This window comes from Lutra lutra, chromosome 6, assembly GCF_902655055.1.
Source record: "Lutra lutra chromosome 6, mLutLut1.2, whole genome shotgun sequence".
NCBI lineage: Eukaryota > Metazoa > Chordata > Mammalia > Carnivora > Mustelidae > Lutra > Lutra lutra.
Genome location: NC_062283.1, coordinates 99,762,383 through 99,787,872, shown reverse-complemented (window position 1 = coordinate 99,787,872; position 25,490 = coordinate 99,762,383). Strand labels below are relative to the sequence as shown.

Sequence of the window (25,490 nt, the reverse complement as noted above, 5' to 3'; positions counted from 1 at the left end):
GTGTACTTTTCCGAGTGTGTATAATAATTTAAAACATTATCGAGGGGCACTTGGATGGTGCACTCAGTTAAGCATCTGACTCTTGGTTTCAGTTCAGGTCATATCTCAGGGTCTTGGGATTGAGGCCCACGTCAGGCTCCACACTCAGCACGGAGTCTGCCTGTCCCTCTCCCTCTGTTCCTCCCCGTGCTCTCTCTCTCTCTTTCAAATGGATAAATAAAATCTTTTAAAAAAGTAAAATTATTGAAAAGACTTTATTCCAATCACTAAAAGTGGACGATCAGATACCATGCCCCCCCCTCCATGTGATGGAACAGAAAAAAACCATTAGGCAGTATTCTTGAAAAGGAAAAGGGAAAGAAAAAAAAAAAAGGTGTGTGTGTCAGTGTGTGTGGGGTAGTAAGTTAAAATACCACTAGGAAACAATTAACCAAATTTAGAATATGGGAAATTCTATAGGACAAATGGACAGGTTTTGTTTTGTTTTGTTTTTAAGAATTTATTTATTTGAGGGAGATTGGAGAGGGAGGGAAAAAGCAGAGGGGAGGGGTAGAGGGAAAGGGAAACAGAAACTTAGGCAGACTCTGCCTTGAATGTGGAGCCCGACATAGGACTTCATCTCACAACCCAGATCAGGACCTGAGCTGAAACCAAGAGTTGCACACTCAACCGACTATGCCACACAGGCTCCCCCAAATGGATGAGTTTTGTCAATAAATAAGTGGTATTTTAAAAAACGAAGGGGTCTTTTAAAATTAAAAGGAACAAAAAAGAGTGAAAAAAACTAAAAAGATGCAAAGTCTGGACCTTGTTTGGATCCTGATTTAAGCAAATTAACCATAAAACAATGTTTTTGAAACACTTGGTACAGTCTGAGCATGAACTATGTGTAAGATATTAATATACTAAGGAACATTTTTAGGTATGATATAGTATTGCAGTCATGTTTTTAAAGTAATCAGATTTATACTTAAATATTTAGGGGTGAATAATATTATGTTTGGGATTTGTTTTTAAATAGTTCAGCAAGAACGAAACAAAGATAAAACAGGATTAACAAATTGTGGGTAATTATTAAAGGTGATGATGGCTACATGAGGGTTCATTATATTATTCTATTTGTATATGTGGTGTTAGAAACTTCCACATTAAAAAGTTAAAACAGAAAAAGTTAAGGCTACTATTCCACAACTAATGTAAAAAAAAGGCCTTTAATAGATACAACTACACACAATCCCAAGGGTTTTCAAACAGTGTTCCAGAAAGTCATTAAGGTTCCAAAAAAGCTCACTAGGGATAACACACAAATGCACACTGAAGGATGGGTGTGCTTTGGGGAAAGAGTTTTAGAGAACGAACTTTATCAATTTTTCACACAGACTGCTTTACAAAAGAGGCTCTTGACTGAAGAGTGAAAAACACTTATGTTATGAAAAAGAGTTCTGGATTAAATATAAATAGCAGCTTTCATCAGACTCTTAAAATAATCAGTTATGAGGTTTAATAATTTCTACTAATAAGATAACAAGTATGGGCCTAGAATACGGAAGTAGTCAAAGAAACAAAATAACTCCTGCAATATCTGACTTTCCTGATCCAGAAATCAAAGGACAAGAAGGAACTTTCTGAAGGTGCCAATCCTCAACCTACAGACAGTACTGTACCATCTTAATTCCAAAAAAGCCTCAGGAATCTTTTTTTACAGTACCATGTTTGCATATAAGATTTGTTTTTTTTGTTTTTTTTTTTTTTAAAGGAAGTATGCTGGGGCGCCTGGGTGGCAAAGTGGGTTAAAGCCTCTGCCTTCAGCTCAGATCATGATCCCAGGGTCCTGGGATCAAGCCCCGAATCGGGCTCTCTGCTCAGCAGGGAGCCTGTTCCCCCCCACCACCTCTCTGCCTGCCTTTCTGCCTACTTGTGATCTCTATCAAATAAATTAAAAAAAAAAAAAAAAAAAAAGAAGTATGCTGGGGCGCCTAGGTGGCTCAGTGGGTTAGGCCGCTGCCTTCGGCTCGGGTCATGATCTGAGTCCTGGGATCGAGCCCCACGTCGGGCTCTCCGCTCAGCGGGGAGCCTGCTTCCTCCTCTCTCTCTGCCTGCCTCTCTGCCTGCTTGTGATCTCTCTGTAAAATAAATAAATAAAATCTTTAAAAAAAAAAAAAAAAGAAGTATGCTGAGTTATTATTAAAGTCCCATCCAGAGGTAAAATGTCAAGGCCTTCAATCACAATTGCTAGCTTTTTTTATGCTTTTATCAGCCTAGCTAATATTTTTCTAGATAACCCATGTTTATCTCTAAATTCTTAAACTAAGCTTTTTAGAAGTTCTTTTTTTATATAATTATGAAAAATTTTAAACCCACAAATACATTGAATACACTTTTTTTCTTTATATACAGTCACCAACTTTATATATTGTGCCAACTGTTTAACAAAACCATCTGAAAATAGGCTGTAGACATCACGATACTTCACCCCAAAATACTTCAGCATGAATCTGCTAAAAAAACTAGGACATCTCCCTTTGCAACCACATCACCATTAACACACTCAAGAAAATAATCAATTTAATATCCTCTAACATACACACCATACTCAAATTTCAACTGTCCCCAAAATGTTTTTTTTAATATTCTTTTTTTTTAAGATTTTATTTATTTATTGGACAGAGAGAGAGAGATCACAAGCAGGCAGAGAGGCAGGCAGAAAGAAAGGGGGAAGCAGGCTCCCCGCTGAGCAGAGAGCCCGATGTGGGGCTCTGTCCCAGGACCCTGAGATAACGACCTGAGCCAAAGGCAGAGGCTTAACCCACTGAGCCACCCAGGCACCCCCCAAAATGTTCTTTACAGCTGTTTTTTCCCTAGTCCTTTCAAGGTTCATGCACTGCATTTGTCAATATTAAATATTCCCCCCTCAATTCTCCTCTACCCACCACTTCTCTATTCTTCAGAACAACTGACTCCTTTAAGAAGTCCTGTCTGACCGTCCCACATAATACCCCATATTCTAGAATTCCTCAATTTCCTCAGTGTTAGACTCAGATCCAAGACTTAGCAAGAACAGCACAAGAGGCTTGCTAGGCACCTCCCGTTGCATCACATCAGGAAGCACATAATGCTGGGCCACCTCACCTCTGGACTTGCCAAGCTCAACCCACTCAGTCAATGTGGTAACAACTAGATCACTCTATTTTAAAGGCCTAATTTTCTCTTTGTAATCAGTAATATGTAGAAAAATAATTTGAGACTACTTGAACACTTTTGTTCCCAATAACCTTCCTCTAAATTGTTTTAATTGATGATCTCTGCCCAATTCAATCATTATATTGATGATTACAAAATAGTGATTTTTTAAAAAGTTCTATTATTCCCTCCATATGTATTAATTGCCATTCACCTGTTTTTCATTTTTGTCTCTGACTTGCTTTTTAAAAAAATCTCTACAAACTCATGTATTTTTGTTTCCTAATTCACAATGTTATAATCCATTATCTTCATTATCTATCATTTTTTCAATTTTCAAATTGTCTACAATTTGGCCTCTGGGAATCTCTTCAAACCTGCTCCTATGTCCTTCCAACATCACCTCATAAACCTTTGAGTACTTCCTCACTTTCCAGTATTCAGTTACTTATCCAAGGAGCTCTAGTCTCGTTTAGTGAGAAATGATATTGAGGATTCAATATCTGCATACTAAATGTGCTTACATCTACCAGGCTGACATTTTTTTTTTTTTTAAGATTTTATTTATTTATTTGACAGAGAGAAATCACAAGTAAGCAGAGAGGCAGGCAGAGAGAGAGGAGGAAGCAGGCTCCCTGCCGAGCAGAGAGCCCGATGCAGGGCTCGAACCCAGGACCTGGGATCATGACCTGAGCCAAAGGCAGCGGCTTAACCCACTGAGCCACCCAGGCGCCCCTACCAGGCTGACATTTTAACAGGTTGCTTTTAATCTCTTGCCCAGTGCATACAACACATTTTCAATTAAGACTCTGGAAAATACTCCAGGATTGTAGATACTTCTAAGCAAGTCTGTGATTTCAAAGTTCATTAAACAGAGATGTCATTTCTCTCTGCTCCTCACTTTCTGTTTTTCTTTAAACACTTCTCAGATCTATGCAATAAATGATACAAAATCACAAATGCTTGTTCACGTAACACAATCATTACTGTTTTATTCTCCTCACATCCTGGTTCAGCAAGCATCAAAGGACAGTGTAGTATTACTGTTTGTACGTACATACATACATATAGATGCACTGTGTGACTATATACATACACATAAATACACACATTTTCCTTATTAAGAGACAGCGGTAAGGATATATAAGTGATTAAAAATGCATCCTTTTTAGTTGCCTGCATGGCTCCCAGTGGGTTAAGCATCTGCCTTCAGGGTAGGTCATCATCCCAGGGTCCTGGGATCGAAACCCCATATCTGCCTCCCTGCTCAGTGGGGAGTCTCCTTCTCCCTCTCCCTCTGCCTCCCTCCCTGCTTGTGCTCACTTGCATATGCATGCTCTCACTCTCTCAAATAAATAAAATCTTTAAAAGTAAATAAATAAAATAAGTAAATCAATATTTTTAAAAAACAAAACTATTCCTATTCCATGGTTAAAAAACACAAAGAAGTAAGCATCTGGCTGGCTCAGTCAGAGAAGCATTCAACTCTTGATCTTGGGAGTTGGGAGTTCAAGCCCAGAGATTACGTAAATAAACTTAAAACAAGAGAGAGAGAGAGAAGAAACAGAAACTGGTAACATGTAGAGGGTACAGAGTGAAAAGGAGATCTCACTTTCAATCCCATCCCTCTAATCATCTACTTCTGACCTTAGAAGAAACCATTTTTAGTTTTCACGCCTAGAGGAAGACATATGTGTATATGTATATGTGCAGATTTGATTTTTGTATATTATAGAATACTATAAATACTCTTCTATACTCTACTTTTATACTTAATGTTTCCTGAACATCTTGCCATATTGGTACTTGCAGAGATTCCTCATTTAACAGCTTCGTAGTAAATCTCACTATATGGATGTACTACAATTATTAACCATCCATTATTAGTGGACTATCAGTGATCACTATATTTTTTTCCATTATAACTAATGGGACAATGAACATCTTATAGTCATTTTGTACCTATAAAAATATACCATAGGCTGGGACGCCTGGGTGGCTCAGTTGGTTGGACGACTGCCTTTGGCTCAGGTCATGATCCCGGAGTGCTGGGATCGAGTCCCGCATCGGGCTCCCAGCTCCACGGGGAGTCTGCTTCTCTCTCTGACCTTCTCTTTGCTCATGCTCTCTCTCACTGTCTCTCTCTCTCTCTCAAATAAATAAATAAAATCTAAAAAAAAAAAAAAATACCATAGGATAAATATCTTGAAATAAAACTGAAGAGTGAAAGGTTTATTTATTTCACATTTTATAAATTTGCCAAATTGCCTTCCAAAACTATCAATTTCCTCTCAACAAAAAAGTACGTAATTGTTTCCCTCTTTCCAATACAAAGTATTAAACTTTTTGACCTCTGACAATCTGATAGGTGAAAAATGGTACTTCACTACAATTCTAATGTGTGATTTACTAAGCATATAAATATAAATGAAAATGACTTTTTTTTCATTTGTTTAAGCACTAATGTCATCTGTATTTCTTTTTCTATGAACTATTATTCTTGTACTTTGTACTTTAACTACATTCTTTTGGGTTCACCAGTCTTTCACTTCTTACTTTACAGGATACACACCCACATTTGTATATGGAAATATGCCCTAGATTGTTGTATGTATTATAAATATTTCCCTCAGTTTTTCTTCTTTTAATTTTGCTTGTAACATCTTTTTCTCTGCAGAAATCCTAAATTTTTATGTTGCAAAATACATGTTTTTAATGGTTCCTCTTTTGTCATGTTTTATAAAGTCATTTCTAGGGGCGCCCGGTGGCTCAATCGTTAAGCCTCTGCCTTTGGCTCAGGTCATGATCCCAGGGTCCTGGGATAGAGCCCTGCATCGGACTCCCTGCTTGGCGGGAAGCCTGCTTCTCCCTCTCTCACTCCCCCTGCTTATGTTCCCTCTCTCGCTATGTCTCTGTCAAATAAATAAATAAAATCTTTAAAAAATAAAAAGTCATTTCTAGGGGCACCTGGGTGGCTCAGTTGGTAAGGCATCTGGCTCTTGATTTTAGCTGAGGTCATGATCTCAGGGTCATGAGAGCCCCACACCAGACTCCACACGCAGAGGGGAGTTGACTCCTCCCTTCCCTCAGCCCCTCTCTCTAAAATAAATAAATCTTTTGAAAATAAATTTAGAAATAAAGTTTTTTTTTTTTTAAGATTTTATTTATTTGTCAGAGAGAGAGGAGAGCGAGTGAGCACAGGCAGACCGAATGGCAGGCAGAGGCAGAGGGAGAAGCAGGCTCTCCGCCAAGCAAGGAGCCCGATGTGGGACTAGATCCCAGGACGCTGGGATCATGACCTGAGCCGAAGGCAGCTGCTTAACCAACTGAGCCACCCAGGCGTCCCAAGTTTTTTTTTTTTTTTTTTTAATTTTATTTATTTGTTTGACAGAGACAGCAAGAGAGGGAACATAAGCAGGGGACAGTGGAAGAGGGAGAAGCAGGCTTCTTGCTGAGCACAGAGCCCAAGGTAGGGCTCAATCCCAGGACCCTGGAATCATGCCTTGAGCTGAAAGTAGACACCCCAAGTCATTTCTATTTAATGTTTATAAATAATGATTTTCCTATATTTTCACCTAGTGTAATTATCAGTTCATCATAAATATATGTAAATTTATTTTAATATAAAGAAGGCTTTACATTTAAATAAAAGCTTCTCTAATCCCAAATACTCTCAGAGAATCAGAAAAGCTATTGTTCTTCTTCCCCAAAACCAACAGAGTACTCATTCAAATAACTGACATTTAAAACCCAAGAAAATTCCCAACAGATTAAAAGTGCCAGATAACTTAAAATAGGTCCTTCTCAAAGTTATAAAGCTTCATAGCTGCTATACTTGACCAATCCCTAATGAATTTTCCAAATAAAATATGAAATAAAAGAAATAATATTCAACTTGAGATTTCTACAATATATCCATTGTATTATTTAAAATAGTCTCTTCCTGGGGCGCCTGGGTGGCTCAGTGGGTTGAGCCGCTGCCTTCGGCTCAGGTCATGATCTCAGGGTCCTGGGATCGAGTCCCGCATCGGGCTCTCTGCTCAGCAGGGAGCCTGCTTCCCTCTCTCTCTCTGCCTGCCTCTCCGTCTACTTGTGATCTCTCTCTGTCAAATAAATAAATAAAATCTTTAAAAAAAAAAAAAAAAAAAGATAAAATAGTCTCTTCCTTGGGGCACTTGGGAGGCTCAGTCAGTTAAGTGGCTACCTTTGGCTTGGGTCCCGATCCCAGGATCCTGGGATCGAGCCCCCCATCAGGCTCCTTGCTCAGTAAGGAGCCTGCTTCTCTCTCTGTCTGCTGCTTCCCTGGCTGTGCTCTTTCTCTCTGATAAATAAATAAAATCTTAAAAAAATATATTCTCTTCCTTAATTTGCTCATCACTAAAGAACCTTTTATATCCCATTTTTATATGATTAGATAATAATGACAACCAACAAAAACTTTAATGACAATATCTATCAAGAAGACTTCTCTCTCTATGTCATGTATTAAGAATAAGAGGTTCGGGGCGCCTGGGTGGCTCAGTGGATTAAGCCTCTGCCTTTGGCTCAGTTCATGATCTCAGGGTCCTGGGATTGAGCCCCACATCAGGCTCCTTGCTCACTGGGGAACCTGCTTCCCCCTCTCTTTCTGCCTGCTTCTCTGCCTACTTGTGATCTCACTCTCTCTCTCTCTGTCAAATAAAATATTAAAGAAAAAAAAGGTATTTATTTAAAAAAAAGAGGTTCATTACCAATCTACATAACTCATAGATGATAAAATTGATCTAATTACAAATTCAACATTTTTTAAAACCCTTTTTAATGAAGAAATGTCTTAGAGGGAAAATGTGATCAATTTATCCAAATGACCAAAGTGAACTTACCATGTGTGGAGCACTGATTGTTGCTTGGAAACCTGCAAAAGAAGAAGAGAACTACTGACACATTCAGCTGCAAAAACATACCAGATACTCCACATAACTCCTTTCCTAACATTCACAAATTCTTTTTCATAATAATATTTTGTTTTTATGATCTCAAGAAAATAAAACTTTTATTTTGCATTTTAGAGTACTGTCAAGCAGCAGTTAAAATGAGAAAATACAATCATGCCAAAGGCTAATATGCTCATTTAGTACAACACTCCCACTATTTCCAAAAATTTCTTCTGCCACAGTTAGCTAACATACAGTTGTCAAGAAGTTGAGTTGGTAAGTTTATGACTTGTTTTCTCTCCAGGTTTATAAAAAGAAAATAAACTTCCATATATATATATATAACAGGCATGCAAAATCTCTGAAAATTAAATTGCCTCCTATTTCTGGCAACTTATTGGGCAACTGGCAATCAGAGTAGCTTGAGACTAAAAAACTATCTCAGTTTACTCTTTATACTATTGCGTGATTTCACAATCTTTTCTCAGTTTTTAGCTTTCAAGTTTTTTCTTCCAGTGCTGCTTTCTCGAAACTTATTTACCTGCTTCTGCATCTGAAGCAATTTTCACTGAGCGGTGGTAGCAGGTGCCTTCGGGGTTCAGAAGCTCCCCAGGATCTTCTCTGCTGACTGTTAGAGTGCTTCAAAAGAAGAAAGCATGGCAGCTGGCAGACAGAATCCTGAGGCCCTTCTAAGCCTCAAAGGCGCCCACTGCCAAGGCTCAGCAGTTCATCAAAACCTGCTTCAGGAGAAGGAGTTAAATACCGAACTTTCTAAAACCAAGCACAAACCAAAAAATTCAGGGCAAGTGAAGCAGAGAAGTCAGTAACCACTTAATTATACTTATTTTCTTTAATATTCATTTAAAAAATTGATGTTAACGTGAAAAAAACTTTAGTCATTAAGGCCCTAAAGAAAGCTCAGCACTCAGCTTAAACTTAAATTTTCATTAAAAGTATGTTTCAAGGGGCGCCTGGGTGGCTCAATGGGTTAAATAAAGCCTCTGCCTTCGGCTCAGGTCATGATCCCAGGGTCCGGGGATCAAGCTCCACATCAGGCTCTCTGCTCAGCAGGGAGCCTGCTTTCCCTCCTCTCTCTCTCTCTGCCTCTCTGCCTACTTGTGATCTCTGCCAAATAAATAAAATCTCTAAAAAAAAAAAGTATGTTTTAAGAAAAATGTTTAAAATATTCTTTATAGGGGCGCCTGGGTGGCTCAGTGGGTTGGGCCTCTGCCTTCGGCTCAGGGTCCTGGGATTGAGCCCCGCATCGGGCTTTCTGCTCAGCAGGGACCTGCTTCCCCCTCCCTCTTTCTGCCTACTTGTGATCTCTGTCAAATAAATGAATAAAATCTTTAAAAAAAAAATAAAATAAGGGGCGCCTGGGTGGCTCAGTGAGTTAGGCTGCTGCCTTCGGCTTGGGTCATGATCTCAGAGTCTTGGGATAGAGCCCCGCATCAGGCTCTCTGCTCAGCAGGGAGCCTGCTTCCTCCTCTCTCTCTGCCTGCCTCTCTGCCTGCTTGTGATCTCTCTGTCAAATAAATAAATAAAATCTTTAAAAAAAAAAATAAAATAAAATAAAATACTCCTTATATATATTATATATAGTTTGAAAAAATAGAAAAAATACTTAATACATAACATCATTTTATTGAAAATGCCTGTTTGGAATTATGACACTTAACTGAGGCATAAAATTCACACTAGCAAGGTAGTAATAACTATCTGTGTCCCAGTACATTTTTACTTAACAAAAATTATACAGTAAGTGAGCAAAAACGTGACATTTTGAGAAGTCCAGACCTTACCTATTGATTGTGGAGAATCCATATAAGGATTACATTTTGCATAGTGGGAACGGTCTGTGGCCAGCATTACTTCAAATACTTTATCTGTTTTGATGATTCCATTTTCTGAAATGAATGAGGCAAACATTTTAAGCTAGGAGTGAGATGACTAGATGTACTTTAGAATTTACTTTGGTTGCACTGGAGAGCAAGATTGGAAGTTGTTGCAATGGCCCAGGTAAACACAACCTGGTCTTCAGTGATGACACAAAGGATGAAGAAAAGTAGAAGGATTTGAGTTATATTTAATAGGTAATATATACCTAACTAACTAGCTTTGGAGGAAAGATAATGGGTAATGGTTCAGATGCTGATATCATACACTGATTTGCGAAATCCTGGAAAAGCAGCAGAGTTAAGGAGGAAAGAATAACTTAGTTATTTGTTAGTGGCTATAAACCATAGAAGTGGAGATAATGCAGCAGTCCACTGAACACATGGATCTGGGGTTCAGGAAAGAGATCTAGGACAGTGATATAGACTTCTAGTAATATAGATGGTAACTGAAGCAATGAAAGTGAACTCAAGTAGCCAGGGAAGAATACACAAAGAAGAAAAACAAAAGCAAACATTGAAGAGATGTGCAAAGGAAGTGGGACCTTCAAAGATTATGACAAAAAGCAGCTACGTGATGAAAATCAAGTAGATAAACTGTTACAAAGCCCAAGAAAGCAAGGTCAATGATTATATTTGGCTCCCCCAATGAACTATAAATTCTTTGAGATTAAGTATACTATGTTAAACTCAAATAACCCTCATGGTACCATATACAGTTGTTATTCAGTAAAGTCCTTATTAACTCACTCAATATGCTTACTGACTGTCTAATACATACCAGACACAATGGTACACAGGATTATTATTATATAGGATTAAAAATAAACAAGATAACATAATTATAATTTTACAATGTAAAAGGTGAATTATATAGTATAAAAGTATACTTTAGTAAAGCTATTTTAAAAAAAATTCAAAGGGGGGGCCTGTGTCGCTCAGTTTTTCTTTTTTTTAAGATTTTTAAAAGTAGGCAAGGGGCGGGGGATGAGCAGGCTTCCCGCTGAGCAGAGAGCCTGACATCAGGTTCTATCCCAGGACCTTGGGATCATGACCTGAGCCCAAGGCAGAGGCTTTAACCCACCCAGGCACCCCTGGGTGGCTCAGCTGGTTAAGCGTCTGACTCTTGGTTTTGGCACAGGCTAGTTTTGGCACATGATCTTTGGGTCCTGAGATCAAGCCCCACCTTGAGCTCCATGCTTGGCAGAGTCTGCTTGTCCCTCTCCCGCTGTTCCTCCATGTGCTTGCTGAATCTCTCTCTCTCCCTCATAAATAAATTTAAAAATTTACAAAAAATTCAATGGGACTAGAAGGGGCAATCAAGACGCTTTGATTCTGGGGAAGAATGAAAAGAAAACAGGGAAAGAATGGTGACTTTTGGGGCACCTGGGTGGCTCAGTGGGTTAAAGCCTCTACCTTCAGCTCAGGTCATAATCTCGGGGTCCTGGGATCGAGCCCTACATCGGGCTCTCTGCTTGACAGGGAGCCTGCATCCTCCTCCTCTCTCTCTCTGCCTGCCTCTCTGCCTACCTGTGATCTCTGTCTGTCAAATAAATAAATAAATAAATAAATAAATAGAATGGTGCCTTTTGGTGCAGCAATAAAGGAAAAAGAGAATTAAGGATCCTGTAGAAACAAGAGTAACAAGATGTGCCGACTCCTCCCCTTTTCCCACTGCTACTCCTAACACATCACCATCCATTAAAGAAACTGCAAGTCACTAAACTAAAAAAAAGGGGTGTTCTGGAACTGTGTCCACAAAATGTTCAAAAATAGGAAAAAGAAAAAACCCAACTCCATTCAAAGATACTGTAAAAAAGAAAACAAAATGCAAATCAAAACATTTCAGCTGAGGGGCACTTGGTGGCTCAGCAGGTTGAGCACCCAATTCTTCGTTTTGGCTCAGGTCAAGGTCTCTGGGTCATAAGATCAAGCCCCGCCCCCCAACCTTGAGCGCCAAGCTCAGCAAGGAGTCTGCTTAAGATTTTTTCCCCTCCCTGCTTCTGCTCTCTAAAATAAATACACAAATAAAATTTTTAAAAAAATAAAAACAAGGGGTGCCTGGGTGGCTCAGTTGGGTAGGTATCTGACTTTGACTCAGGTCATGATCTCATGGCCCTGGATCAAGCCCCATGCCAGCCTCTGCACTCAGTGGGGAGTCTGTTCCTCCCTCTCCCTCTGCCCCTCCCCCTGGCTCATGCGCTCTCTCTCTCAAATAAATAAAATCTTTAAAAACTTAAAAATTAAAAAAACATTTCAGCTGATTTAACAGAAACAATAATTTTAAAACTATACTCTAAGAAAAACAGCAGAAAGTAAGTAAAAGTATTACCAGGAACGATCAACCTCACGACATATACTAATAAAACTATCAGACTTTAGAGGCACCTGGTGGCTCAGCTAGTTATGTGTAAACTCTTGATTTCAACGCAGGTCATGATCTCAGGTTAGTGAAATGGAGCCCCACAGTGCAGGGTATGGATTCTCTCTCCTCCTCCTTCTGCCCCTCTTCCCTCTGCCCTTGCACCCAACCCTGGCTTGGGAGCACGCTCCCTCTAAAACAAAAACAAGCAACAACAACAAAAAAATACCATCAGACTTTAAAGGCATGGGAAAAAAAAAAATCCTCAGAACCTCAAGGGAAAAATTACCTAATAAGGGTTAAAAAAAAAACTACCTAATAAGGGTTAAAAAAATAAGGGAATTACCTAATAAGGGTTAAAAAAAAAAAAAGTTAGGCAACCATCAGACTTCCTAAGAGCAAAATTCAAATCAAAGCAAGAATGAAGTAACATTTTCAAGAAATTCAAGAAAAGAAAGTGCAGGGGCACTTGGGTAGCTCAGTCAGTTAAGCATCTGACTCGGTTTCGGCTCAGGTCATGATCTCAGGGTCCTGGGATCAAACTCCAGGTCAGGCGTGGCATTCAACGGGGAGTCTCCTTGAGATTCCTTCTCATTCTCTGCCGGCCTTCCACCCCCCACCCCATACTTACTCACTCTCTCAAATAAATAAGTAAATCTTTAAAAAAAAAAGTGGGGGGGAGAAAGAAAGGAGAGAGAGAGAGAGAAAGGAAGGAAGGAAGGAAAGAAAGACAGACAAAAAGAAAGAAAATGCAAATCAACAATTAAAAGAAGCAAACTACTGAGGCACCTGGCTGGCTTAGTGAATATAGCATGCAACTCTAGATCTTGGGGTCATGAGTTCAATCACCACACTGGGCATAGAGCTTACTTAAAAAAAAAAAAAAAAAAAAAAAAAAAAAAAAAAAAAAAAAATTAAAAAAACCCCACAATAACAAAAAAACAACAAAAAAAGAAACTACCACTACATTCAACAACTTGGATAAATCTCAAAAGTACCAATCTCAGGAAAGAAGTCAAACAAGGAGACTATACATTATATAATTCCATTTATATCAAATTCTAGAAAAGTCAAAACCATAGTGGCATAAGGCTGATCTATGATTGCTAGAGACGGGGGTAAAAAGAGTAGATTAATTGCAAAGGTGCATCGGGAAACTGTAGGTAAAAGAAATGTTCTATATCAGAGATCAGCAAATTTACATAAAAGTCCAAATAGTAAATATTTCAGGCTTTGCAGACAAAAGTCTCTGTTACAAGAACTCAACTGTCAGTGTAGTATGGGAACAACCACAAACAACACCAAAAAAAGGCTGTATTAAGAAAACTTTTACAACTAAAAATAAAGAGTTGGGGCGCTTGGGTGGCTCAGTCGGTTAAGTTGTGACTTTTTTTTTTAATAAAGATTTTATTTATTTATTTGACAGATAGAGATCACAAGTAGGTAGAGAGGCAGACAGAGGGAGAGAGAGAGGAGGAAGTAGGCTCCCCGCTAAGCAGAGAGCCCGATGCAGGGCTTGATCCCAGGACCCTGGGATCATGACCTGAGCCGAAGGCAGAGGCTTCAACCCACTGAGCCACCCAGGTGCCCCAAGTTGTGACTCTTGATTTCAGCTCAGGTCACGATCTCAGTATCCTGGGATCATGCCCCACTTTGGGCTCCATGCTCAGCCAGGAGGCTGCTTCAGGATTCTCTCTCTCCCTTTGCCCCTCTCTCAGGCACTCACACTCTCTCTACATAAAATAAATAAATACATCTAAATAAATAAACAGCGGCACCTGGGTGGTTCAGTTGTTTTAAGCATCTGCCCTTTGCTGGGGTCATGATCCCAGGGTCCTGGGATAGAGCCCTGCATTGGGCTCCCTGCTCTGTGGAAAGCCTGCTTCTCCCTCTCCCATTCTCCCTGCTTGTATTCCCTCTCTCACTGCGTCTCTGTCAAATAAAGAAATAAAAATCTTTTAAAAAATAAATAAAATAAATAAATAAATAAATACAGACAGACAGACAGACAGTAGACCAGATTGGCTTGTGCAGCGTAGTTTCCTGACCCTTGTTCTGTATCATTAGGGTGTTGGGTTACAGAACTATATTTTCCGAATTTTTCAAATTGTAATTTTTTTTTAAGTGTGTGCATGTGGGGTCGGAGGGCGGGGAGAAAGAGAGAGGACGTCAGTGCATGCAAATGTGCACACGCCCACGAGGGGGAAAATGTTAAGCAGGCTCCAGACCCCGGCATTGTTGGGCTCCATCTCACAACCCTGAGATCATGACCTGAGTCAAAATCAAGAGTCAGACACTTAACTGAGTCACCCAAGCACCCCCTGAATGTTTTTTTTCCCCAAAGATTTTATTTATTGAGGGAGCGAAGGATAAGCAGGCTCTCCGCTGAGCAGGGAGCCCCACACAGGGCTCCATCCTAGGACTCCAGAATCATGACCTGAGCCAAAGGCAGATGCTTAACCAACCGAGCCACCCACTCAGTTAAAAACCAAATGGTTTTTAAAAGCATGCCACTATTTATTAAAAAGAACACATCAAGGCTTAGAATCAAGCTTTATTAGACCATTATTGGGTGGTTTCCAAAAATTCCACCACAAGATTCTTTTTATTTTTGCCCCAAATTCTGTATTTTGAAAGATGCCTAAACTAAGCTACATTTAATAAGTTAAGTCATTTTGCCATTTTTGGTAATTTGACATATACAACTACCAGTGCCCTGAAATGTTTTTATCAAACAGCAAAATAATTTAATGTTTCACTTTTGGTGGCTAGCCTAATTACGAGTAAATGTGTAATTACCATTAGGCTGTCTAAAATAGTGAACAGCTTTAGAACCACCCATACCCAATCCTCCTGTGCCCTTGGGACCAAGGACCTTAATTAAATAATTATAATAATGGCTAATGTTGGTCCAAATACGCAATTGATCCAAAGGAGAAGTCAGCAGGATTCAAAAAGGAGAATGCAATAGAATCCAAGCCATAAGTCAAATAATAAGAAACTTGAAAAGATTAGAGCCATGTTAAATGTCTGTTTCTCTTTTCTACTTATGGGATTGTAGAAGGCTGCAGAGGGAGATAAATTCCATGGAAAAAACAAAAATGTTTTAAGAGTCATGATTTAGATATGAAGAAAACTAAAATGTGACATGGTTTCAAGCAATTGATCAAATGTAAAAAACAAGGAAAAATATCTGACTATTCCTCTACAATAGTTGGGGGGGGTGGGTCTGTGATGTTGGAAACAGAAAGTAGGGAATAAACTCACAGCAGAGTACATAACTCAGCCAAATGTTGACACAGTCATACAATTGATGACTACTGATTTCCAACACTTAAAAATCAGCAAAATACAGAAAATTTATTTACTGCTGAAGACAAAATACAAATTATCAACTTTGACAATGTGAAAGAGCCATTAATAAGTTGGAAAATAAGAGGGAGAACTCACTAGTATCCTTTCTTACAAAGTAGAAGGGTTACCAGAGATAGTGTTAGTTTATAAATTATGAAAAAAGAACTGAGGTTAAAGTATATTACTAAAAGTTGGAAAGGTAACCACAAAAAAGGAAGCAAAAAATTATGATATAACTATATGAGGGAGAGCTGGGTTTGTAGTGTTAAACACTTCTCCATCTTGGCAGGAGGTCAACAGATAATGTCTGAAGTTGATAAAACACGAAATGACAGTTTAACCACAATATTTAAAGACATGAAGATAATCACCAGAAAAAACAAAAAAAATGTAGTTAAAAGTGGTTCCCTGTAGGCAGTGAGTCTAGGGGTAGGGAGGAATGGAGCCAAGCAATTGTGATTTTTCAATAAGTACCCTTGTGTAGGATTTTATATTTTAACCATATACATATATTACTTGACTAAAAATTAATCTTGGGGCACCTGGGTGGCTCAGTTGGTTAAAGCATCTGACTCTTGAGCTCCATTCAGGTCTTGATCTCAGAGTTGTGAGCTCAAGGCCCACACTGGGCTCCACGCTGGGTGTGGAGCCTACTTAAAAAATAAATTAATTAATAAATTAATAAATAAATTAATTTTAAAAATCTTTTTTAAAAAATAAAAATTAATCTTAATTCTCCCAACCTTGTTATCATAGATTATACGTATTTATATAAATATATACACAGTACACACACACACACACACACAGCCCTCCAATTAGCAAGATGCAAGAGGTGGCAGGGGACTCCTCCTTCACAGTGGTAAAATTTTAACTGGGTGCATTATCTAGCCCCTCTGTAGTTACATGTAGTCTTACAATTAAGTTCTTGTCAACAGAACATACACAGAAATTATGTATTTGCAACTTCCAGATTATCCCCTTGAAAAGGAATGGGGTTTTTCTCTTTTCCCATTCTTTTCCCCACTGGCTGGAATATGGAAATGATGGAGGTAAACTATCTTCAACCTTTCAGATAAGGGAAAGACTTTAGGAAGCACAAGAGAGGTGGAACGCAGGTCCTCAACGCTTTGGAACCACCATATTATCTCTGAACTACTTATGCTTGGGTTGTTACAGGAGATAAACTTTCATTTTGTTTTAGCCTTTGTTACTGTGGTCTGTTACAGCAGCTGAACAGGTACCCTAATGCACACAGTATATGAGGAGGAAAACAAGATTAGTCTGAAGAACAGGACTGGAATTGGAGCATGGGAATAGGTGGTATAAGACCCTAAAGAGGCCTGAAATCTGAGCAACAGGTGTTTACACTTGATACAGTAAGCAATATGAAGCCTGGGCAGGCAAGCAACCTAACAGAAAGCAGTATACTAGGAAAATGAGCATAATGTGTAGAACGGAGCTGAGGGGAGGGAAACAGAGTAAGACAACCCATCAGACACTTGGAGGTCTATCATTCCAAGTGTGGACTAAGAACCCTGGCTGGGAGAGTCCCAATGAAAGTAACAGTGAAGTGATGACTAAGAAAGGAATACGTAAGAGCTGTTGAGTTAATGTGGTAACAGTCTGAAAGAATCAAGAACTACTCCAAGATTTTTGATCTAGGAGAACAGAAGAATGGAAGCAACCCTGGAAAAAATGGAAAGGATGAAAGCCTGTGCTGATATGAAGCACTGAACACAAGAGGGAAAAGGTAAACTGTCACCGACTTCGTACTTTCTCTAATCTTGCTACAAAGTTACATCTCAATAAAAGAAGTATTGCATTACATTATATTACTTTATTTGACCTGAACAGTTGTTAACCATCTACTCTATATTCCTTCTCAATTATCAACGTGCCAGAAAAACTGGTAAAAAATGAACAAACTGGTCACCTTTTACTTCCTCTCTAGAATGATTAGGCATAAGAGGTAAGCAGAGCTTGAGACACTTTCAGTATACAAAGTCTGAGAGAGATTAGTTTTAAATTCATACTATAATCAAAGAAGAATTTCACATGATGGCTAATTATGATAAAGCGTATCATCTAAGTACCAGAGATTATTTAAAAATACAATTTTTTTACTAGAGTTGTTAAATCATTATATTGTACACTTGAAACTAATGTAGCACTCTGTGTCAGATAATTTTAAAGAAAAACCACATCTTTCCCGGGACTCTTATCACTCCAAAAATATACATAAAGTTAACTATTTGTTTTGACACTATTTCTTAAACAAAGATGTTCCCTGGACTCCTCACATTTGACAAACTAAAATGCTATACAGAATTCTAAAATATAAGTAACCAAATGTTAACCTCTGTGGCTCTCTTCCTAACATACATGTGCATGCGCGTGTATATGCACGCGCGCGATTTTACGGAATCCATGATGCGACTGAAATCAGTCCTTAGGAGTTTAAGGTACAGTTAAAGCTGATGACAGATCTCTTCTATGATATTCCTTACAGAAAAATGGTCAACCATTCCTTGCTTCAACATATTCTGCAACAGAAAACATTATTTTTCAAAGCCAACTCTTTGATTGTTAGGATAGCTTTGTGAATACTTCCTTACAATGAGCCAAGATCTGCCTTCCATTTGTCCTGGTTTGACCCTCAAGTCATGACATTTTCTAAAATATTTAAACACTATTGCTCTCTCAAGCTTCCTCATTGCTAATCAAACCACCTCAATCCCATCAAATCACCATATAAAATGCTGACTCTCTCTGGTCATCTTGATCACCCTTGTCTGATAATCTTTTGTTTTTTTCACTGCTACTCTTAAAGCATGTTGGCCAAAACTAAATGTAATACTAATAAAAAAAAATATGTGGAGGTGCGCTTGGGTGGCTCAGTGGGTTAAGCCTCTGCCTTCGGCTCAGGTCATGACCTCAGGGTCCTGGGATCTAGACCGCAATGGGCTCTCTGCTCAGCAGGAAGCCTGCCTCCCCCTCTCTCTCTGCCTGCCTCTCCGCCTACTCGTGATCTCTGTCAAATAAATAAGTAAAATCTTTAAAATAAAATATGTGGAACAGCACAATGGACTTAAGACCACATGAAATAGAATGTAATACAATCCAGCTAGATCCAGTGCTATCCAATAGAACTTATAATGATGGAAATGCTCTATGTCTGCACTAACAGGTCTAGCCTCATGTGGCTACTGAGCTCTCAAAATATGGTTACTGTGACTGAGAAACTGAATTTTAAACTTCATTTAACTTTAACTGATTTAAATTTAAGTAGACTGATATTAAAGCCTCTCCAATCATATAAATTAGATTCTACTCAATGTACTGTAAGTTTACCTGTTAGTATGTACCCATAAGACTGACTTGAAACAAATCAAAATGAGGAGGACTGGACTCTAAATGAGGCCCCCATTTCTGAAAACAATCCCTTAGGATTTTCTTAGCTGGTTTATTTGGCCCATGAACACACATGGTAAAACTACTGGAATATTCTATTTTCCATTAGTTATGCTACTAGTAGCTAAGAATGACACTCTAAATAGCATAAGAAAATAATTCCAATTTGCTGGCAGAAATAAGAATACAAAAACTACAAATTATTATAATTCTTATTCAAATACCGAATCAAGGTCTCCACTGAAATGTCTTCTAAGCATCTCAAATACAACATCCCCAAAAATAAACTCGTGCTCTCCCACACCTCCTTCCCACCACCCAAAAGTCCCTGCTGCTCACTCAGTCATTGTTTCCAACTCAGAAAATGGCAAATCATCCAACTGCCCAGGCCCAAAACCTTGCTCTCATATCCTTGACTCCAATCTTTTTCCCACACCCCAAATCCAAATCTAGGGCATGCAATTTTCTCTGCTTGGAATGCCTGTCTCCCGGCTCTATCTGCAAAGCTAGAATTTCTTCCCATCCACCAACTCTGCTCAAGTGACAGCGCAGTGAGGCCTTCTCTCCCACAACTGCAAACCTAGGACCCCACACTCCCAATTCTCCTTCTCTACTTTGTGACTTATCATGGGACATACTAAGTATTGTACTTGTTTGCTCCCATTAGAAGTAATCTACAAGAGAGAATATTTGTTTTGTTCAGTTTGGTATATAGAAGATAGTTAAGATAGTTAAATATCAGTTGACTGACAAATCCTGTAAACATGGAATATGCTAATGACATAATCAAGGATGCAAAATAAAAATAACTGATATAATTAGAACACTGGACTGAATTTTTTCTAACAAATAAAAATAGGTAAAACAAACAAACAAAAAACAAACCAAATGTTTTAAGTGGCCACTATAGCATTTGAAGTCTATCAGTTAAGAGTTAACCTTATACAAATGTTCAGGTTTAGACACCCCCGCTCTAGGAGACCACCTTTCTCAACCTCAACTACTCCTGTCCCCATCTTTTCCTAATTTCACCATGGCTTGATATTATTCCAATAAAAGTAGAAAATAAATTCTAATATAAACATTACCTAAATTGTCACATTTCCTGGATTAAGCAGGCTCATAGTTGTTTTAAGTTAATTTGTTTTAAGAGCACATTAGCCCATAATTGCAAAATAACTATATTCTTCATTTCTATAGACCTGCACTAAGATGGTAGCCATTAGCCACATGTGGCTATTTAAGTTAAATAAATAAAAATCCAGTTCCTCAGTTGTGTTAACCACATTTCAAAAGCTGAATGCCACATGTAGCTCTAGTGGCTACCATACTGAACAGGCCAGAGCTCTACTGGGCAGGACTGTTACAGACATTTTTTTCCCTAAAACTTTATTCTAAAGCATAAAACTGATTCCGCTGAAACACTGGCAGAATTTAACCTCAGAAGTTTCAAGTCTCTGTATCAGTGAATCTCAAAGTTGTCCCCAGACCAGCAGCACCATTACTTAGGAACCTGTTAAAAATACAAATTCCTGGGGGCACCTGGCTGGCTCAGTCTGTGGAGCATGTCACTCTTGAACTCAGGGTTGTAAGTTCAAACCCTGCACTGGGCGTGGAGCCTACTTAAAAAGAATAAATAAAGTAATTTATTTTTTTAAAAATACAAATTCTTGAGCCACAGCAATCTGTTTTAACTAGCTCTCCAGGTGATGCAGGTGGTTCTGAAGCATGCTCAAGTTTTAGACCACTTTCCTAAGTTACTCATGAGTGGTTGCTGGTGCACCTGGGTGGCTTAGTCGGTTAAACATCTGCCTTCAGCTCAGAACATGATCCCAGGGTCCTGGGATTGAGTCCCACATGTCAGGTTCCCTGCCCAATGAGGAGTCTGCTCCTTCATCTTCCTCTGCCCCTCCCCACCAAATAAATCAATAAAATCTTTTTTAAAAAAGTGGTTGTCAAAAAAAAAATTGGTTGTCATCATAAGCTATGAAATACTGAGACATACCATTTCATTCTACAATATTCCATAAATGATATATCAGCTATGAAATCATACATAACCAAATTTCTATTATGACATCTTATATAAGGAAAACTCAGTAGATATTTTCAATAAAATTATAATAATATTAAAACTAAAACAATCGTGAACTTCATTTTCTTTTAAAAAATATACAACCATAATTTGCTTCCTCCTCCAATTTGCAGATTCTTTTTCACTTCAACACCAACATAACAAATTTTTTCAAGTTCCTTATTTTAATTCCAGTATAGTTAACAGTATAGTGTTATATTAGTTTCAGGTGTACAATAGAGTAATTCAACAACATAATCGCACTTTCATCTTTCTCTAAGAGTCAACAAAAAGCCTTTAAGTTAGGAAGAACACACAACAGTGGAATAACAGGAAAAGGGAGAAATTTTCAAATTTTGTGAAACCCTCGCATGAGAAGATAGTGCTTTTATAATAAACTAATAAGTAAAAATGAAATCTATTAGCTAGAATTCAGCAAGAAGTTGAAACTGACATTGCACAAGTATTACAAGAGGCTAAACAATTTGAACACTCTAATTTCCTGCAATAAATCATAGCTACAGTATAAGACTAAATATTTGCAGTATCAACATCCATGTATGTTAAATAGTTATCATTTTCTGATAGAAAAACATCCTTAGAAATTTCAGCTAAGAATAATAACACTGCAATAAAATTATAAAACCACTGGGGAAAGAGCTAGCTTGACTTACTAAAAGTTTGGCCCAAAAAGGAGAGTCAGTAAGAGCCTGATTATAAATTTCTGCCATAGCCAAGTGTCTACTGTGATAAGTTACCAGTGGAAAATTATTTAGTCACAATTTGTGCAATTTGTGAATGTTTTGGATGTGTTCACTAAAACTGTAGGCACTAGATCACTTTTAAGTAATGTTGTTAAAATTTTTATAACATATTGAGTTTATGTGTAATCCACGGGAACCTAAATCACACTTAAAAACACCGCCTCAGGGGTCCCTGGGTGGCTCAGTTGTTAAGAGTCTTGCCTTTGCCTAAGGTCATGATCCCAGGGTTTTTGGATGCAGGCCCCACATCAGGCTCCCTGCTCCTCAGGAAGCCTGCTTCTCCCTCTCCCACTCCCTCTACTTGTGTTTTCTTTCTCACTGTATCTCTGTCAAATAAATAAAATTTTTAAAAATAACAAAAAAAAAGTCTCAAACAACTTCTATATTAAAAAAAAAAAAATACTGCCCCAGCATATAAATGTCCACTTCCTCTCAAGTGTCCTTCCATAAAATGAAGACTGGAAATGCTTGACAGAATTTTGAATTCTAAACATTCTTCATTAATAAACGCAAAGGACACAATTATAAAATGTTTAAATAATGTAATAAAAAATAGTCAAACGACTAATATTAAGTACTAACCATGTGCCAAACGAGGATATTTATTTCTCTCACTCATCTCGGTATTCCTAGCACAGATCCAAGCACATAATGTATATTTAATTGCATTTATGAAAAAGGGAATGAGTATAAGTTGAGAGAATTCCAAAGATTAAAAACACTAAAGTCCTAACCCTCGGGGAAATTACAAATCGAATTAGGAAACACGACAAACACAAGAAAAGCTAAATAACATATGACAATTAAAAATACCACGTGGCAGGATACGATTATTTACAAAGTTGGTGGCAAACAGAGTGATACAAATTCTGACTAGAGTGAAGGGATTACAGACTGCGGTCCTCGATTTTAAAAAAGTAATACAGCACTCATCTCACCTCAAAATTATCGTAAAGGAAGGAATACAATAACTAAAGAGAATGATATAAAGAAACTGCCTTGAAAAAAAGTCATAACGTTCCACACATACAATTATTTGCTGGATCGAGGACCTCTAAAAGCTCCTGAAATACAAGTCTCTCAGGAACAGCATCCTCTGATTATTTCTTCCTCCGCCCCCCACGAAGATTTCCACTGGACAGCCGCCCCAGAAATTTCTCCCAGCATCCGCAATGACAATACTCTCATCTTTCCCTCCCTCCCCGCGCCTGTATCAGACGGCGGCATCTCCCTCCAGAGGAAAAAACGGAGGGCGGGGGAGGCTGTATAGGAAGGAGAGAATGCTTACACTGAGGCCGATAAAGGAGGAGGAAGGCGAGACCACGCGGGGGTCGAGGGTGGAGTCCCCTCCGACCCAGCCCAGCCTCTACCCGATGCCAACATCTCCCCACCCCGAGGGCACGCCCCTCGCCCGCCAGACCCGAACGAGCCGGCGACGAACTCGAGTGACAGCCCCACCACCTGTGTCGCAACCCCTCCCCCAGGCCCGTGGGGAGACGCCTGCCCCTGCCCCTGCCCCACCAAGAGCCGCCCGTGGCTCTTTCTCTACCCCTCCAGTTCACGTCGCCAATGAGTGACAGGTCCCCGGGAGAGGCGATAGCAACGGCACGCCGCTCGACACTGCTGGTGAAACACTGCACCGTACCCTCCAGCCGGCACGGGGCGGGGGCGTAGACAGAGCGTTCCTGACTGCCCAGGGGGACCCTCCAGGCCTCGCCTGGCCCAGTTGCCCCACATTGGGCGGGGGTGGCACTTACTGCGGAGATTGTGGATTAGCTCCGAGTGGCTGGCGCCGCCGGATTTCCAGGCCATCGCTAAGCACACCCGGAGCAGGTACAGAACCACCTTCAGCGCGGCGACGGTGCCCAGCAGCTTCCCCAAGAGTGAGACCACCTCCCACACGGTCACCGCCCCGCTCGCGTCCCCGCTGTAGTCTCCGCTGTGACTGCTGTCGCCGCCGGTGCCGCCACTGCGCGCTCCCGGCATCCCCCGCGGCACGCATGCGCTCTGTGACGCTGTGCGGCCTCGGGTGCGGCGGGGTGGGGCCGCGGGCAAGGGTGGCCGCGTGCCCCGCCGCCTGCGCCTGTGGCTGTTGCGGCTGCTGCGGGCCGGCTGGGAGCCCAGGCTGAGTCAGCGCCGCCGCCGCCGCCGCAGCCGCCGGTGCGTGCCCCCTCTCTGAGGCCTCGGGATGCGCACCGCCGCCAACTTGCTGAGTTCGCCCTGCGGCCAGGCGGGGCAGGCCCCGGCGCAGTCGGTCGCGTGCCTGGCTGCGGCCTTGGTTACCGAGCGCGGTAGCACGACGGTGGGACCGATTCGTGACGCCGCGAATGCCCGATCTGGTTACGCCGCTGCCGGTAACTCCGTAGTCGCAGCCGAGTCAGCTGTTGCGAGCAGCGGGTCTGCTCCTATAGCTGTCCAGATTGTTAGACGGTGGGCTTCCTCCGTACTCCTCACCCAACCCAGTTGTCTAATATTTAGGTACGTTAGAGTAAGAGCTCCGTATGGTGGAGCCTGAATAATCTTAATGGAACCCGAGGGCAAAGGCCCTCTTTCACCCGAGTACTGAGTCTCTGGCTTTGTGACAAGTGCATCAGTGTTTGGTTAGCAGAAACTTTGCGATCCTGGTTTGTTATCAACTGTAAAGCACACACTCCGAGAGTGGAAGAACACCATAACAAGGCTGGGGGGGAGGGGTGGAGCGTGGGAATGCTTTGCTCCTGCAAACAATGCAATCGGCTAAAATTACCACAGTGTCTAATGGAGAATGTTCTTTTCCCAATACAAGTGTGCATTTTCAGCTAATTAATCCCTACAAATTCCACCGTTAGACTGGACATAGCTTTATCGCTATCAGCCCTGCAAGACACTGAGTTCGTTCCGGAAGCTGACTGGTAACATAGCCCGTCACATCCAACTTGCTGCCTCCTAATCAGAATTGAGAATGACAGAATCCAGTTATCATTTAGTCCAATAAACTTTCAAGAACAAAGCAACGTCAAGACCTCTAGGCTACTGCATGAGCAATGATTTTCAAATTCCAATTCTCATCAGATTTTGTCAAATGAAACACTCAGCCTAAAACCACTCCAAAGATATACTTGTACATTACCTGTTTTCTGGGATTCTGTGACAAAGGAAACCACATTCAAAACAGTGCTCTTGGGGCGCCTGGGTGGTTCAGTCATTAATCGTCTGCCTTCGGCTCAGGTCATGATCCCAGGGTCCTGGGATGGAGACCCACACTGGGCTCCCTGCTCTGGGGGAAGCCTGCTTCTCCCCGCCCGCCTCCACCTGATCTCCTCTCTCAATGTCTCTTTCTCTTTGTCAAATAAATAAATAAATAAAAATCTTTAAAACAAAAACTACAACAAAGCAGCGTTCTTTTTTTTTTTTTAAGATTTTATTTATTTATTTGACAGAGAGAAATCACAAGTAGGCAGAGAGGCAGGCAGAGAGAGAGAGGAGGAAGCAGGCTCCCTGCTGAGCAGAAAGCCCGATGTGGGGCTCGAACCCAGGACCTGGGATCATGACCTG

General features: G+C 40.1%; 1 protein-coding gene across 2 annotated transcripts in view; it reads right to left on the bottom strand.

Annotated features, from left to right (window-relative positions):
• Nucleotides 1-23,942, bottom strand: part of PCMT1 (protein-L-isoaspartate (D-aspartate) O-methyltransferase) — a 45,754-nt gene extending 21,812 nt beyond the window's left edge. For both annotated transcript variants that reach the window (XM_047733977.1, XM_047733976.1), the window contains exons 1-3: nt 23,714-23,942; nt 9,896-10,000; nt 8,043-8,074 (exon numbers count right to left, since the gene is read on the bottom strand). In XM_047733977.1, the coding sequence (XP_047589933.1) occupies nt 8,043-8,074; nt 9,896-10,000; nt 23,714-23,942 (366 nt within the window). The remainder of the gene's footprint in view (nt 1-8,042; nt 8,075-9,895; nt 10,001-23,713) is intronic.
• Nucleotides 23,943-25,490: the final 1,548 nt, after the last annotated feature.